A 16,662-nucleotide genomic window follows, 5' to 3' on the forward strand; every position below is an offset into this window, starting at 1 on the left:
TTTTTTTGGGAGTGGCGAGTTCGCGAACGCGCGTTCCTCAAAACTGCGCGCGCACTCATGACGTTCGCCCATTGCTTTCTAGCCAGCCATCCATTTTCTGTACCGCGGGCGTGTGACACTGTCATTCAAAACAAAACATTATGCTGTGTCTAACGGTCAAATATATGATGTACTGTACAACCCCTTCATTGGGTTGTGCTAGTGTACTTAATGATGTTGTCCAGCGGTTGTATGTTTTCGTGCCAACTCAAAACCGCAAAAGTATCTAAACTTAATCGTAGCGATCACTTCTTTTACCGACTGCGTCTCCTCTCCTCCCATTACCGTGAAGGGCTTCCCATTTTCAGTGCATGACCTCTGCAGTGTCAGATGCTCGGCAGCGGGCTGCTCATGAAGTCAGTGAGCGAGATCGAGCCTTTTAATTACAGTGTTTAACGTATCATATAACGGATGTCCCTGAAGAATTATTATACTCGCGTCATGCGGAACTTTGACATAATCGCTTGTTAGGTGGAGCTCGGAAGTATCTGTAACAGATGAGAAGGCTGAGCCATACGTGTGTATTAGAGTGAATAATACTGCAGGTCCTGACGGCACTGTAACCAGTTGTTTCATGAAGAGTGACAAGGACTGGTGCAGCAGCAAACCGAATGCAGCGTCATCACTGCCGAGATGCATAGAATTACAGAACATGACAAAGGTAGAACATAAACATAAGCAGTTTGTGATGACTGGTTGTATTGCATGTAGAGCTCTGTTTTCTGTTCAGAGACCTTGTCATCAATTTAACTGGACTCAGCTGTTTACACCTCTGGCTCCCAGTGTAATGACCTTTTTCTTCCAGCCAGAACAGAGAGTCACTCTCCATTTTTCATGGTAGGCTGAAAACCCATTTCATCAATAGGAATGATTTGTCACACACTTACTTTCTCACAGATCTTTCTCCTCTCTCTGCACTAATATATATGTCCTGAGCAATATTTCTTTTCTTAGCACATCTATCTTAAGGCACAGAAATGTGACCTGGACGAACTAGCATGCACACCACCTCAAGTATTTGGCTGTAAATGTTGCCACCCCACCATCTGTATTCTTCTTCTTCACCCTTTGTATTTTAATATCAATATGACTCTCCTACTAAATGTGCACATTAATAGTTTCATCCTGAAAACCAATGCTATTTGTTTTGATCGTTTTCAGGATGAAGTGAATCCTGTTTGAAAAAGATCTACAATAAATTATGAATATGACTTCAAAATGGATGTGTGCAGTGATCCATTGAGTTGGCAGAAGTACTTATACTCTGTACCTAGAAGATACTTGTGTGGTGGGGGAGGGGGGGGGGGATAATGAAAAACTCTCAAATAAAAGTACAGACTCTGAAATGTACTTGAGTACAAAAGTAAAACTATTTTATTACGGTCAATTGACCCATGAGCAAGCTTATGGACGCAGGCATTTATGCTATCGAAACAATGTGTTCCCGTAGCTTTGCTAACGCTGTGAACTGACGAACAAACAATTCCAAATTAGCTATTAGTAACAATTGAAAAACATACACTATCTTAATATAGCATCTTACCTTGTGATTTTTCTTCAGATACTAAGAATTCTTGAACACCAGACGCTTGTGTTTTTTAGGCTAGCACAAGACAACGTTAGCCACAAATCATCCTAGTAGCTGACAACATAAAAGCACTCTTTAATAAGTGCATTGATGGGAATATCGTCCCCAAATTGCGTTATCAACCATTATAACGCCCTAAGAGTTCAATTAATTTAGATCTCAACCACTTCAGCTCTCTCTATTTATGCCTTTTATTTAAATATTTTTTTTCGTGTCGTCATCCGCCGGTTTATAAAAGTAATGAACCTATTTTGACAAAGTAGAGTAGAAAATACAGAAATCTGTTTTCAAATGTAGAGAGTAAAAAAACAAATAAATACTCTAGTAAAGTAAACTACCTGAAAAATCGACTTAAATAGGCCCCTGTGACAATAATTCGATACTTCCCATATGTGTTGTGTGAAGCCATCATACAGGATGTCACGCTGTCTTTTTCCTTTTCACCTCTTGGTGTCAGTAGGGACACCAAGCGACATCGACTTGGCCTCATCCTTAACAAGAGAAGAAGAAGACGACGAAGCAGAAGAAGAAGAAGCAGCAGCCGAAGAAGAAGAACAAGGGGCGGAGCTGGATGTTTGAAAGTCGCGGGCAGGAACGACACCCCGTTCAAGAGATTGGCTTCATTACACTTTTTTCCTGTTATCATTATCAACGATTGAGAATTATTTCAGGTTGCACTTTCGCTTCGTGACGGTTACTTTGGTTGTCTGTAATCATTAGTTGCCTCTTTTGGGTAATTTTCTGTGAAAGAAACGACGCTGGAGAAGAGGCGGAGAGGTAAGCCAAAGTACTACGAACAATCACCGACGCTATACACTTTGTCTGTACTCCATTTGAAAACACAGCAAAACTGACACACAGATAACTACATGAGTAATTATTACAGTACAGAAGACGTGAAAAATGTGTAGCTTGTCGTGCATGTTTCCATTTTCTACCCCCCACATAACGGCGTTGTTTTAATGAAGTCGTCGTACGTAGTTTACCAAGGAATTCATTGGTTTGCTTTCATATTCTGTTTTACTGTGGAATTGAAGTAATGCTTACGTGTCGCCGGGCATTTACGCATTACTTAGACAAAACAAACACTGGAAATAGTATATAAATTGCATTTTCCAGTGTTTGTATTGAATGCTTTATCAGCACTGTAAGATAATGTCATCTATTTATTTATTGTTTTTCATTGCTGGTATGATTAGACACACCACTAATATTTTTTCCTCAATAATATGGCAAGCCATCCTTCAACAGTTTACATTATGTGTCACATGTGAAGGTTTATTTGATCTCCTGTTCAAAATATGTTTGCTCATTAGCCTCTTGTTCTTTTTAAAGATTATCTAGAATTTCCATCATGACCAACGAGGATGCAAAGGTGATACCAGTGCGGGTCGCCTTGCGCTGTCGTCCTTTAGTGCCAAAAGAAATCAATGAGGGATGTCAGTGCTGCCTCACATTTGTGCCAGGAGAACCACAGGTTGGTATTCACAGGAAGTTAGAGTTTGTTCACTTGATATGAACATCACAAAAACATTGGAGATTGCTTTAAGTGTTTGACGTGAGTGCTCATTCTCAACACTTGTCCACAGGAGGCTCATTCGGTGGATAAAATAGAAGAATATAAATACAAACTCAAAGCTGTACATACGGTATACTGTAATCCCGTTTACTGCGGTGGTGACGTTCCAGAAAACCACCACACTCGATGAAATCCTGTCATGTTCTTTGTATCCTCAAGCAGTTTGGTGATTTACCAAAACAGCACATTATTACAAATTGGCAGTGCACAAACGGGTTGCTGCGTTAGCTTTTAAAGTAATAAATCCTTTACCAAAAAAAAAAATGTTGACTCGTCAACTGATTGCTATGCAGGATGGTCATTCCACTCAACCACACTGGCCATCAACAGCAACACCTTATTGTCGACCACCCCAGGGAACACACCCGCTGAGGAAGAAATAGAGGGACTCCACACTAGAAATTTAGAACTAAAGAAGCATTTTGGATTGAAGGTGAAATGTCTTCAACAAATAAGAACAGTCCAGTTGCCTTGATTCAGCCTTTGCGGATTACCATGACCTGGATGACTGACAATCTACACAGACATGTCGACCTACTCAATTCCAGACTTCAAGTAAAAATCATTTATTTTCATGCCCAGTTAATGGTGTCGTACATACAGCCGCAAATCTTTTCTTTTTCTTTTCAACTTTGCTTAATACTGCTTTTTATTGACACTCAGATGCAGTTGACTGAAACTAAACCCACAACAAAAAGGATTACACACATTGTATATTTTAATACAACATATATTTAGTTTCAGACACATCGCCAACTTGATGTCAACAGCACAATGCAAAATCCTATTTACAAGCTAACAGAGTTTGCGCCAAAGTAGCGATACTTGTAGAGCTCCAAATAATGAATATTTAACACAAACATACACATAGATAGTATAGCAATCCTCACAGGGATATATTCTTCCTATTCTGTTTAAAATGTATTTTATGCAGTTCAACAGCGACTTTCTTCTTCTGGTAAAAACGCGTACCGAACCGTGGCCCAAAAATTGATGTGCGCTCTGTACTGTGGGATACTTGTACTGTCCCACATCTATTAACCACTAGTCCACTCTTCTGGCCTAGCTGGTAATTGTTCTTTAGACAACATGTATATTTGTTTTCGGTGATACTATTTAGGTACAATATAAATCTTTCTTTCAGGTGGTGGTTGGCACAGAGAAGGCGTTCACCTACGACTACGTATTTGATCCCACTGTAGAGCAGGAAGAGGTCTTCTCTACTGCTGTGTCCCCCTTAATACGTGGGCTATTAAAAGGTAGCTGCATGACTGAAGAAGATGACTAAACCGGGGGGGGTGACCAAATTAGCAAAGAGGCCCAGAATGGTGTTTTTTCTTTTGTAGGCTACCATGCCACTGTGCTTGCATATGGACAGACCGGCTCTGGGAAGACCTTCTCCATGGGGGGAGCGTACACATCGGCTCAAGAGAATGATCAGTCTGTTGGTGTTATTCCACGAGTCATCAGGAGGATCTTTGACGAAAAGGAAAAGAGGGGAGACTGTGAATTCAGCATGGCAGTGTCATATCTGGAGGTTGTGTGACTTTGTTTTTATTGAATAAAGATTTCTTTGGCAATCTGAAGGTTTTTTTTTTTTTTTGGTTTTTTTTTTTTAATAAATACACAGTCCTTTCTTTCTCTCTTTCATAGATCTACAATGAGGATGTATTGGATTTGTTGTGTACCGCTAAAGAGAAACCTGCTATGAGCATTAGGGAAGACCCCAAAGAAGGTATCAAGGTAAATGTTGGAAACCTTAAATCAAATGTCAAAAGTTCTTAGTAAACGAGTCAACAGACATTTTCTCATAGCTATGTTTTGTGTTTGTCTGAAAGTCATGTCTTTAATGTCCACTCTCAGATTGTGGGCTTGACTGAGAAGCGGGTGGTCTCTGCTCACGAGATGGTAGCCTGCCTGGAGCTCGGCAACTCCGCTCGCACCGTGGGCTCCACGGCGATGAACGCCGCCTCATCACGCTCGCATGCTATCTTCACCATCACACTGGAGCAACGCAAAGGGAAAGACAAGTCGGTGCCATTATTGTCCCTTCAATTGTTAAATTTAATTCTCTAGTCACTGTTCAGCCATGTGTTGTTCCCTTTGAAATGACTTGAACGTTTAAAAATCTCACTATTTACGAGGCTTTACTCGATCAGGATTTATGGGGCCGATCAAGTTTAAAAAAAGAGGAAAAAAAACGATAATCGATCACCGATCCGATCGCAAGATGGAGCAATGTCTATTTACATGACTTGTTCATTTATTGTATATACTTGTGTACTGTGTTCATCCATCCATTCATTTTGTGTACAGCTTATCCTCACAAGGGTTGCGGGCGTGCTGGACGTCCCAACTCAAATTATTCTCTAGCATTTTAGACAAAAGTTAAAACGCCAATTACCTCTCGGGGGGCATTCAAGGATTGGCCACTGACATAAGTTTAGGTCAAAACAACATTACATGACAGAAATAATGGGTGCTAACTGACTGTAATTCAATTACTTTATTGCAATGCAATTATATTAATAAATACTGTTAATGACATGCTTACTGCTACTCTAACTTTCTCACTGTCCCAGCTATATGGACAGGTGTTGTCCAGAGTTGAAGTCCGTTTGTCTCTCCCCACCCCATGATTAGTACTTGGTCCTCGTCTCGTGTACATTCTTCAGATGCTCGATCAAATTTGTTGTGTCGAAGCATTTAGGTGACGTTCCCCACGACGTACTTCAGTTGTGCACAGACTGCAAATAACTTGCGTGTTGTTTGTCTGAGACACCCCAAAATAGTCCCACACCGACGACGTGTTCTTTCACCGAAATGATTGAAAAAACTTTATTGGCCGTCAGATAGTTGCAGTACTGTGCAACAAGACGTGACAAGGCTAAAACTAAACTAGCTTTTGGATTCATACGCGACAAAGACGTGGGGTTAAATGTCTTGTGCGGAGCCGATCGATGACGTCATTGATCGGATCGGCGACTTATGACATGAAACCTGATCAGCATAAAATGCTAATTGTCGACCGATAACGCCGATCAAATCGCCGTAAAGTCTACTGTTTACTGGAAAATGAGTCCAGATAAAGATCTAGAAATGTATTGAATGATAGTTATATGAATCTCACATAGAAACAAAGATGCCATTCTTATTTTTAATAATTTGGGTGTGTAGGAGTTTGTAACGTGCAAATATGAGGCAACCTTTTCAGTCTGTTTCCTTTATTTGTTGATCTTTGCAGAGTCGACTCTGTTTCCAAACTGCATCTTGTAGATCTGGCTGGTTCGGAAAGGCAGAAGAAAACCAAAGCGGAGGGGGATCGTTTAAAGGAAGGTACAACGCTTTGAAACCTTCGCTTAGCGTAACCTTGAATTAGACATTCAGCACATGATGTGTGCTGCAGAATGAAATTGCTCTACCCTCTGATTGTGTCCCCAATAACATTTTGATCCTCAGGCATCAGTATCAATCGAGGCCTTTTGTCTTTGGGCAATGTGATCAGTGCCCTGGGGGATGAAAGCAAGAAAAATGCCTTTGTCCCTTACAGAGACTCCAAACTCACTCGCCTGTTACAAGGTAGGCTTTGATTCATTTTTAGGTCAGCCTCAGACACATCCTCTCTTTGAGGACCATCACATCTCCAGGCAAACAATATTTGGCAAGCAATGTGCATACTGCCTGTGTCGGCTTTAGTTGAAAGTTAGATTTCATCTTCTTTCATCACTTTTCACCCAACAAGTGAATTAGTTGAGTCAGCTAATTTCTTTTAACCTAAAATGCATTTCTTTAAAATGTATATATTTCTAAGCGACATTAGAGAGGACTACATCTACAGCCACAACCGCATGTGTAGTGTCATTTTATTTTTTCATAGCATAGTTTACCGATTTGTTGTGCCTCATCAGATTCCCTTGGAGGCAACAGTCACACGCTGATGATCGCAGTGCGTCAGTCCTGCAGACTCAAACATGGAGGAGACCATCAACACGCTGCGATACGCTGACCGAGCTCGGAAGATTAAAAACAAGCCTGTTGTGAACATCGACCCCAGAGTGGCAGAGATGAGCCGTTTGAAGCAACAGGTGTATAGGAAGCAACAAAAATCATACGCAAGACAGATATATTATGATGACCACATGCAAATTACATGAAAATTCAGTAAGAGCCTTCACAAAGATAGTAATGCTCATATGTTACTCCTCAAGAGGTTTTAACTCATCAATATCTGTTATCGCGCATATAACTTGCTGAATGAGATACAACAATTCTCTATGATAGTGTAGTTGCTAACCACTGCAAACTAAAACCACAATAATAATCTTTGCCGGTGTTATTCCAACCTCAGTTTTAGAATTTTTGAGAAAGCTCTTGTAGTGGATGCCATCTGATTGTGTAGGTGTACCCAGTGTGTTGGGCAAGTAACGAGAGTCCTCGCATTGTTTTTGTCCACAGGTTCAGGAGCTGCAGGTGATGCTTCTTCACGCCCGTGGAGGAGTCGCGCCGGTGCTGTCTGGGTAAGAAGCAGGAGGAAAAGATTGGCGTCGTGATGGATATGGCTTTACAAAAGGTCATGCTGTTTATTTGTTGTGCTCTTGTTTTGTTTTTGTTTTTGTTGCATTTTTTTTTCTCCCCCCAGGCCAGAGTCTGGCGAGAATGTGAAAAAGCTGCTGGAAAAGAACCGCAGTCTGCAGGACGAGAACAACAAATTGAGCAAGGAGCTGAGTGAGACTGCAGGACAAACCGCACTCATGTTTGAGAAAATCATTATGGTGAGTAACTATGAAAAAGGCTGCCTTCAAGGTCTCCAAACAGCTGAAGGGAATCTGTTGCAGTGAATTTGCATAAAACGTTATTCATTCTAGACATTTTTCTTTTTCACCTCAACAATTGTCATATATGTCATTTTATTGTAGAGTGAACAAACAAATGAGAAACTGCAAAGCAAACTTGAACAACTGCAGCATCATGCAGCGTAAGTTTTTCAGTCAGTTTTGACTTTTTTATTTTTTTTATTATTACTTTTATAGACTGGAACTCTTAATATTAGGCTGGTTAGATGTTTAATTCTTCAGGGCCTACATGTTTTGGGAAGTTCATTTTATTGGTCGCGATGTCTCAAGAATGCTTGTTGTGGTCTTAATTACAGTTGCACAGTCAATCTTGAGAAAGTTTTGGAGACACTAGAGGATCAAGAGTTGAAGGAAAACGTTGAGGTGATGAAGAACCTGCAAGATGTTATCTTGGAGCTCAAGGTATGAAAATTACCACTACAAACCTGTTAATAAACATGTTGCGTGTCAGTAAGTTTAATGAGCTGGGATAAAAACAAATTCTCTAAGCGTGAGAGTGCGGGCATTGCTGCCTCTATTGACGCCATGGCTGCTGGAGGGGACGTGTCAGATGTACTGGGCAATGCCACAACAAACGCAGCAGATGAGTCCTCATCTGTAAGTTGATTTTTCTCCCAGTGAAAATGTTCCTTTTCTTTTTCATTGTGTGCTTTTGTCAAAGTATGTACGTTTTTCCCTAGTGTTATCTTATTAAAATAGCAACTAAAATGCTTCGCCCATTTTTTGACAATAGGATACCAATGGAACTGCTGGCAAGAACTCCCTAGATGGCTTTACAGCTCATCATGCGCTGCAGCAGGCCCAGCTGTCCAAAGAGCTGATTGAGCTGAACAAAGTGTTGAGTTGGAAGGAGGCCTTGGTCAAGAAGATGTGCCAGAATGATAGCCAGCTGGAGTCCGTGCAGTCAGAGCAACAGGTGAGAAACGTTTGTCTCGTAATCATGTCATTCTGAGTCATATTAATCACCAGTCTGAAGTTGTAGGGGAAGAAAATACTACTACAGTGGTGTGCAAGGGTTTTTTGTTTGTTTTTTAAATAAATATATGCCTCATGTTAATGTTTGAGATCATTCAGTAAATGTAAAATATGTGCAAAGGGCCAAATGATTTTTCACACAGGGTCAGGTCACTTTGAATAGTGTTTTTCTTTTAATAAATAAAATCACCATTTAAACTTACTTTTATGTTTCTGTGTGTTAGCTTTGTCTACTTTACATTTGTTTGATGATTGTAAACAAAGTTTGGAAACTGAAAAAAAGAATAATTAGGGAAGGGGGCAAATACTTTTTGGCAGCACTGTACGTGGTGACCTTGGGTCAGGTTTTTTTCATCTTCGTATTCTGCCGAAATATCACTTTGCATCATAGACATTTTATATTTAATCCCGTAGAACAATATGCTGGATCTGCAGATGGCAGTGAACTCCCTGCAAAAGGAGAAAGAGGAGCTAGTGTTGGCACTTCAGTCTGCAAAGAAAGACACCAACCAGGCTAAGTATGTTCTCAGATGTGCCTTTAGGGTTACAGTACTTATTCAAATGCATCATAATTTCACATCATTAAGTAATAGCTTAAGAACCAGCTCTTCCAGCTTCATCTGACTTGCACCCTTCTCCCAAAGGCTGAGTGAACAGCGCAGGAAGCGTCTGCAGGAGCTGGAGGGCCAGCTGGTTGACATGAAGAAGAAGCTTCTTGAACAGTCCAAAATGCTCAAACTCAAAGAGTCATCTGTTCAGAAAGTTAACAAGCTCATGCAGGAGATACAGGTTAGTTAATATTTTGCTGGCTTGAACATACACAAATACACTGCCACGGGCTAAAAAGGCATCTTTAAAAAAAATTAAAAAAAATTATTATATAATAACGCTTGCTCTAACGTTGGTAGTTATCTGGTAATGCCGGTACAAAGTATTTTAATTTGTTTTGACAATTGTGCAAAAATACTTTTTTTTTTTTTTTCAACTACTCAAGATGTCATGGTCCAAAAAGTAAACCAATTTATTGTCTCTGCAGGCGATGAAGTCCCAGCGTATACAGCTAATGAGGCAGATGAGGGATGACTCTGAGAAGTTTCGAATCTGGAAGAGCAAGAAGGACAGAGAGGTGCTTCAACTGAAAGAGAAGGTACAGTATATGGACTTCCTGACACACTGCCAGGATTTTCATGTTCTTTGCCACACATTTAAAACAAAATAAAATCATTTCTATTTGTTACAGGATCGTAAGCGTCAGTATGAGTTGCTTAAACTCGAGAGGGATTTCCAGAACCAGGCTAATGTCTTGCGTCGGAAAACAGAGGAGGTGAAGTTTCTTCTTTTATTCTTCGGTGCAATTTACCATGTGTGAGCTGCACTAGATTACGTCTTGTGGAACGTGAGCCGACTCCATATCCTATTCACAACAGATGTGTACGTTTTGTCCAACAGGCTGCAGCTGCAAACAAGCGCCTGAAAGTTGCTCTGCAGAAGAGAAGTGAAGTTGTGGAGAAGCGTAAAGATAGTCAAAACAGAGGGATAGAAGGAGCTGCTGCAAAAGTGAAGGTACTCTTTGCTCTTCAACATTTTGCGATGCCGTCCTTGATAAAGTAATTGCTGCCCCTCATAGTATTATAGGCTAGCGTTCCATGTTACTGCATCAAGACTACACTGCATATGAATTTACACTATGGGATGTGTGTCTTCATGTGCTCAGAATTGGCTTCTCAATGAGGTGGAGGTTATGGTTAGCACAGAGGAGGCCCGGCGTCACCTCAATGACCTTCTGGAGGACAGGAAAGTCTTGGCTCAGGACATAACTCACCTCAAGCAGCAGATTGATGCCGGGGAGCGTCCTGCTGCCAAAATCAGGGTGGGTTTTCCTTATTATTTCTGGTCTGTGTCGTTTACTGTCATATGTCTCGCTGCTTTGTTTTTAAATGCGTTTATTTGGGTCATCCTCCCATAAAGCGTCGGACACTGCTCATTTCTGAGCTGGAGAGCCAGGGGGCGCTGGAAACACCTCTGACCAAACAGGTGGAGAACCTGAAGACGGAAATGGAACTCAGGTTTGTCAGAAGAACCAAAAATCTTTGTAAATCCCACTAATCTGTTCATTTGAACTATTGGTGCAATGAAGCCCCCAAGAGGTGTGCTAAAGTCAATGTTTCTGGAAACACTACTTGGATATACTTGTCTTTATGACTGATTGCCATTAACCAGCAGTTTTATTAACATTCATCATTTGAACAGGAATGCCCAGATAGCCGACCTTCAGCAGAAGGTCCTTGCCGCAGACAGCGAGGGGCGTCTGAAACAGCGAATAGATGGCATCACAAGCATTGTTGATGCCAAGTGTGCGGTCAGAGTCCTGATGGCTGAGGTGAACTTAGCTGGTTGGATGAAGTGCTTGAGTTTTACTTTAAATTTTTAAGAGCTTCCATTTTACGTTCAGTCTTAAAAAAAAATGTTTAGAACCATTTTCGGTACTTTTCTTGAATAAGAAATGAAATCATGTTGTGTGTGCTCATACACACCCCCCTTAATTAGCTGGTGTCAGCAAAGACAGCTGCAGCCAAGCTTGAGAGTGAACTCCAACAAGAGAAGGCAAATGGACAAGACTTAAACAAAATGTTGGCTGATGAACGAATCGTGATGTCCACCATGGACATGGAGCACCAGCAGCAGCTTGTGGACTTAGAGCAGATACATCAAGAGAAAGTACTAATCTCTTTAGTTGTTTTGCACATTTTTTAAAAGATTTCTACCTCTACAATATTTGCTTCTCCATTTCTCCCATGCAGGTCCATTGTCTCCTCAACCAGCTCCAGAACAAACCATCTGAGGAGAGATTAAAGGAGAAGGAGCTCCTGCAGTGTCTCAAAGTTCAGGTTAGTCTGGCACACAGAGAATTGTTAAAAATAAAATCAACAATTATACCTGTGTAATGTGGGTTTGGTGATAGAGAAAATAAAACATGCAGGCATAAACCTGAACAAAATGTATTGTCCTAAATCAAATGTCTTGCATAATAAGCTAAATTATTTTTAGTTCTCGTAATTTATTTGTGTAAGTATGCAAGTTACCTCAGGCATTTAAAGTGCTTGAATTTTTCTTGAAATTGTTGTCAAGATCTATCATTTCATAACTGTTTTGGATACTTTGAAATGTGATCATGTTATGCGTACGCAAACACTGTTTTTTAAATTTTCTTATTCAGCTTGTGTCCGCAAAGACGGATGTGGCCAAGCTGGAGCGTGAACACCAACAGGAGAAAGCAAATGGACAAGCGTTAAGCAAAATGTTGGCTGAGGAGCGACGCCTGATGTCCACCATGGACGTGGAGCACCAGCAGCAGCTTGTGGAATTACAGCAGAGGCATCAAGAGAAAGTACTCATCGCTTGCGCATTTTATTTCAAGATCTGTCCCCTCTACAGTATTTTCTTCTCCTTGCAGGTCCATTATCTCCTCGACCAGCTCCAGAACAAACCTGTTTGTGGGGAGTCGGATGAAACTGAGCAGAAAGATGAGGAGAGCTCAAAGGAGAAGGAGCTCCTGCAGCGTCTCAAAGTTCAGGTTAGTCCCGGCACTCTGAGAATTGTTTAAAAAATAAATAAATAACATCAACAAGTATGCCTGAATAATGGGGTTCCTCGCCTAAGGATGAGGAGCTCCAGAAACTGCGTGTTCTGTGCGAGCAGAACCAAAACCTACCGGAGCAGCACAGACTGGTAAGTGTTCAAGAGGCCTTGTCCTTACCTTGTCCTTTCATCGCCGGTTGGTCGTACGGAAACTTATGCACACAAAAAAATGCAGGTACATCTCAATAAATTAGAATACTGTCGACTTTCTCGTGGACTTTTTTGACATATTCTAATTCATTGCGATGTACCTGTAATCCATCAAAGAAAAACTAGCAATAGGAAGAGGGGATAAAATATGGCGCTGATCTAAATTAGTTGTTCAACTTGGCGGGGGGCTGCTTTGCTGATTTCAAACTTGTGACTTCGGCCCTACAGTATACAGTGAGAATGATAGATAACATCTAAGTGGTCATGAAACAAATTTTATCCGTAGTGAATGTTTGTTTTTGTACCTTAGGAGGAAGAGGATGACTGGCGTCCTGACAAACTGGAAAAGGGACGCCGGACCTCGAGGAAACCGAGGGCAACAGGGGTAAGGACCGGCTTCATTTTCAGGATATGCTTTCACAAAAGAGGTTATTGCTTTAGACCGCATGTCTGTAAAAGGAGAGAAAAGATGTTATCATTGTCTTCGAATGTGATCTGTACGTCACAAATCCAAGTTTTTCTTTTTTTCTTTTGTGCAGTGTTCTTGTAAAGGCTGCTGTATCAACAATTATTGTCGTTGCCGTAAAGGGAAGATGACTTGTAGTGAGAATTGCCAGTGTGACCACGAGAAATGTCGAAATATGGACAACCTGGTTGTTGCTGAGGTTGGTTGTCTTGCCATAACTTTTGGTACATGTGCACTGTAATACACTGCAATGAGGCCTGTCTGGTTACATTTATCTGCCTGAGAGGAGGAAATTATTAGAGCAGTACAATGCAGTGTCACAACAGTAAGAGAGTAATTATTGCTACTTTGCATTTGACATCTGATTAGCTATACATAATGCTGTATACAGATCAAGCATCAAAATCACTAAGGTGTATTCATGCAGTAATTTTCCCCGATTTTCATTCCAGGATGATAGCCAGAGTGAAAATGTTTCCAGAGACTCTGTCAGTCCAGACGGCTCCTTCTTCATGCCGCCATCTTGCACACCAACAAAGAAGGTAAGTGGGTCCAGTCTCAAACATCAGCTACTCCTCATTGGTTGATGAAGAGAAGCAACACACAAACATGTAAACAATTGATTTCACTTTTCTTTGAGGTGCTGGAGCTAAAGTTAGTTCGTAAGCCTGTTTCACAAGAGGAAGAACAGGATGTGGATCAAGAGGAAGACAGGAGATTCCTTAAGAAGAAGAAACGGCTCCTAACAAGTTTTCAGAACAGTTTTTTCTCTGGCTGCACTCCAATCAGAGAGGAATCGTGACTGTTTTAATGAGCTTTTATTTAGTTGTCCACACATCTTGGCCTATGTGGGCTGTCCTACTATGTGACTTGCGTCCGAGCTGTTTCTTTCTGAAGGTTTGTGTAGAGGGCAACAAATGAACTGTGAACACAGTTCAAAAGATGGACTCATTAATGCAAAATGAGATGCTCATGAAATCTGCACAATTTGAGGAAAACTTAGTTTCAGGTTTGGACTTCCGCTGAAGTTCTTTGTCTTTGAGCAACTCTATTTTTAGTGTCAAAGGTTAATAAAGTCTTAGGGTCAAATCTTGTTTTTGTTTTTTACCGATGTTCAGTTGTTTCTTGTCATTTGTTCAACTCTGCTTTTTGTAATTTGTCTTTGACTCACTCTTTAAAATTCCCCTTTCATTTGATGAAAAATTTAACTCCTATGTTTGCAAAATGTTTATTTACCATGATTGAGTACTGAATTTGAAGCTAGGAATCACCATTTGCATACTTTTTTTTTTTTTTTTTTTTTACAGCATTTGTCCTCATTAGTGTTGGAGCGAGCCTATCCCAGCTGACTCTAGGCCAGAGAAGGGTGCACCCTGGACTGGTCGCCAGCCAATCGCAGGGCACATATAGCAAAAAATAACAATGATTAAAAAGGTTCAAACTCACACCTTTGGACAATTTAGGATGTTGCATTAACCGAACGTGCATGCAATATAGGAGGAATCCAGACTATCCGAACTGAACTCACAAGCACGACAACGTGCAAACACCGCACAGGAGATGAAATTCGAACCCAGAACCTCTCCATTGGAGGCAGATGTGCTAACCACGATCTCACTGTGCTGTCTCCCAATCTACACTGTTATTTAAAAGGCTCCCATTCGATAGTATGGAAAGGCAATATTGTCTTCAAGGCTCGTTGAAGAAAAAGAAGCTTTTTGTTGCGTGGTTCATGAGTGTCAGCTGAAAAAATTCAAACAGTCCTCATAAAGTTATTAAACTTGCTGACGTAGCCTACCATAAATTGTTTTAAAGCACCCTCTTCCTGGTAAGGCACAGGTGGATTATATCAAATCGGTGTCACATTTTGTGTACTCGCAGAGTTTTTCTTTTGGTTCAGTGGCGCCTTCCACCAATCGTCTGAGCATTTGATCTTTGCAAAGGCAAATGCCGTTAGATGACGACGAAAAGTACCGAGTGTAATGTGTCGAGTGGATTCCTTCTGGGAAAATGAGCTCATCGAGAGCAGCTCTGATTGGAGCAGTGCATGTGACCTGCTGAGCAGGTTAAAGGTGCTATCTGCTTGAAATTGCATCTGAAATGATGACTATCAATCCAAAGGTGAAAGACAGTGATTTATCAACATTACACATTATTGCTGTGCACATATTCCTCTCTCTTCAAGATGCTGGACTCTGCCCTCCAGCGTAGCCATGCCTTGAACTTAGAGATAAGATAACCCAAGTATATTAATGAACATTTACAAGAATGTGTAAATATGCCTGTACTTTGAAGGAAAACATTTTATATTTGGCTCATATTTTTAGCTTCAATGAAGACAACTATACTGCTTTTGTGCTTAATATCAACTTAAAGCGACATCTCCAAAAGATGGAAACTCCTGTGTCCTTTACATTCTGTTTCGTTATGAACATGGTAACTTTTATGTGTCGTACAGTCTGATAACAACTATATCTTATTTTACAGGCACTCATCTGACACGTGTTTAGTATTAATAACCGAGACACACCATAAATTAGTGCAACTGTTAAAAACTTGGCCGATTCATCATTTACCCAAAAATATGTTTCCGTCATTTTCTGCTTAAAAAATGCTGGTTAAAAAACAACAACAACAAAAACGTACACCACCCGGCAAAGTTGCTCACTGTGTGCAGTTCGTAACCTTGACATGTCATACTGTACGTCGATACCATCATGAACCGAGGTCCCGCTGCCGTGTTTCATGGGTTTGAATCTCTGTGGCATTTGCGTGCATGCATGTTTATGCTTTTTGTGACTTTTCTGTGGGTACTCCTCGAAGGTGTAGTATGCGGGCCCAGAATCGGGTACTACGCACGGGTGGTGGTAAGCGGAGCGCGAAAGTAGGCTGGTGTCTTGCCAATGAGTGAAATTTCATTCATTCATTTGATATTTTACTAATGGGGGAAAAGGGTTTTGACATTAGAACAACTTCAAAATCAACCACCGTCACGGAATAGATTGCGTTTGACTGTATAGGTTCCATGTATTTTCACGTATTCAACCCCACCCACCCTTCCTACACACTTGAATCGTCTTACTGACCGCAGGTCACCTCATATTGATGATGTTTCACACCCCGAGCTTTTTCGGATACTCTTTCCAGTAAACTGATCGTTCGTGACTGCACGAGGAAACCCAACGCAGCACAAATGTGGATCATAAACGGAGCTCACGTGCTAACCTTAGCCGTGGGGCACGTTTGCATCTTGTCGTGAACATCTACTCAGCCTGTGACACCACATCGAATGACTCCTGGCCTTGGGTGCACTTGTGAGGTGTTCAGCGCATATTTTACAGCAAGGACAAAGGAAGATGTACTTGGCCCTTCC

At 41.0% G+C, this 16,662-nt stretch overlaps 1 protein-coding gene across 1 annotated transcript; it reads left to right on the forward strand.

The window, feature by feature from the left end:
- Positions 1-22: 22 nt before the first annotated feature.
- kif4 (kinesin family member 4) lies at positions 23-14,378 on the forward strand. The gene is given in 34 exon segments (XM_061703083.1): positions 23-876; positions 2,085-2,404; positions 2,963-3,104; positions 4,351-4,465; positions 4,553-4,743; positions 4,860-4,949; positions 5,070-5,236; positions 6,451-6,542; positions 6,666-6,785; positions 7,115-7,152; positions 7,154-7,291; positions 7,662-7,723; positions 7,846-7,978; positions 8,123-8,181; positions 8,356-8,461; positions 8,549-8,656; positions 8,793-8,975; positions 9,449-9,552; positions 9,679-9,823; positions 10,071-10,181; positions 10,275-10,358; positions 10,484-10,597; positions 10,749-10,904; positions 11,003-11,100; positions 11,285-11,414; positions 11,582-11,752; positions 11,836-11,922; positions 12,252-12,422; positions 12,489-12,608; positions 12,695-12,763; positions 13,134-13,208; positions 13,363-13,488; positions 13,742-13,831; positions 13,930-14,378. Coding segments are annotated over 32 exon segments (3,738 nt in total). The 5' UTR covers positions 23-876; positions 2,085-2,404; positions 2,963-2,981; the 3' UTR covers positions 14,092-14,378.
- The last annotated feature ends 2,284 nt before the right edge of the window (positions 14,379-16,662 follow it).

Source organism: Phycodurus eques, chromosome 17 (assembly GCF_024500275.1).
Source record: "Phycodurus eques isolate BA_2022a chromosome 17, UOR_Pequ_1.1, whole genome shotgun sequence".
In the NCBI taxonomy this organism is placed as follows: domain Eukaryota; kingdom Metazoa; phylum Chordata; class Actinopteri; order Syngnathiformes; family Syngnathidae; genus Phycodurus; species Phycodurus eques.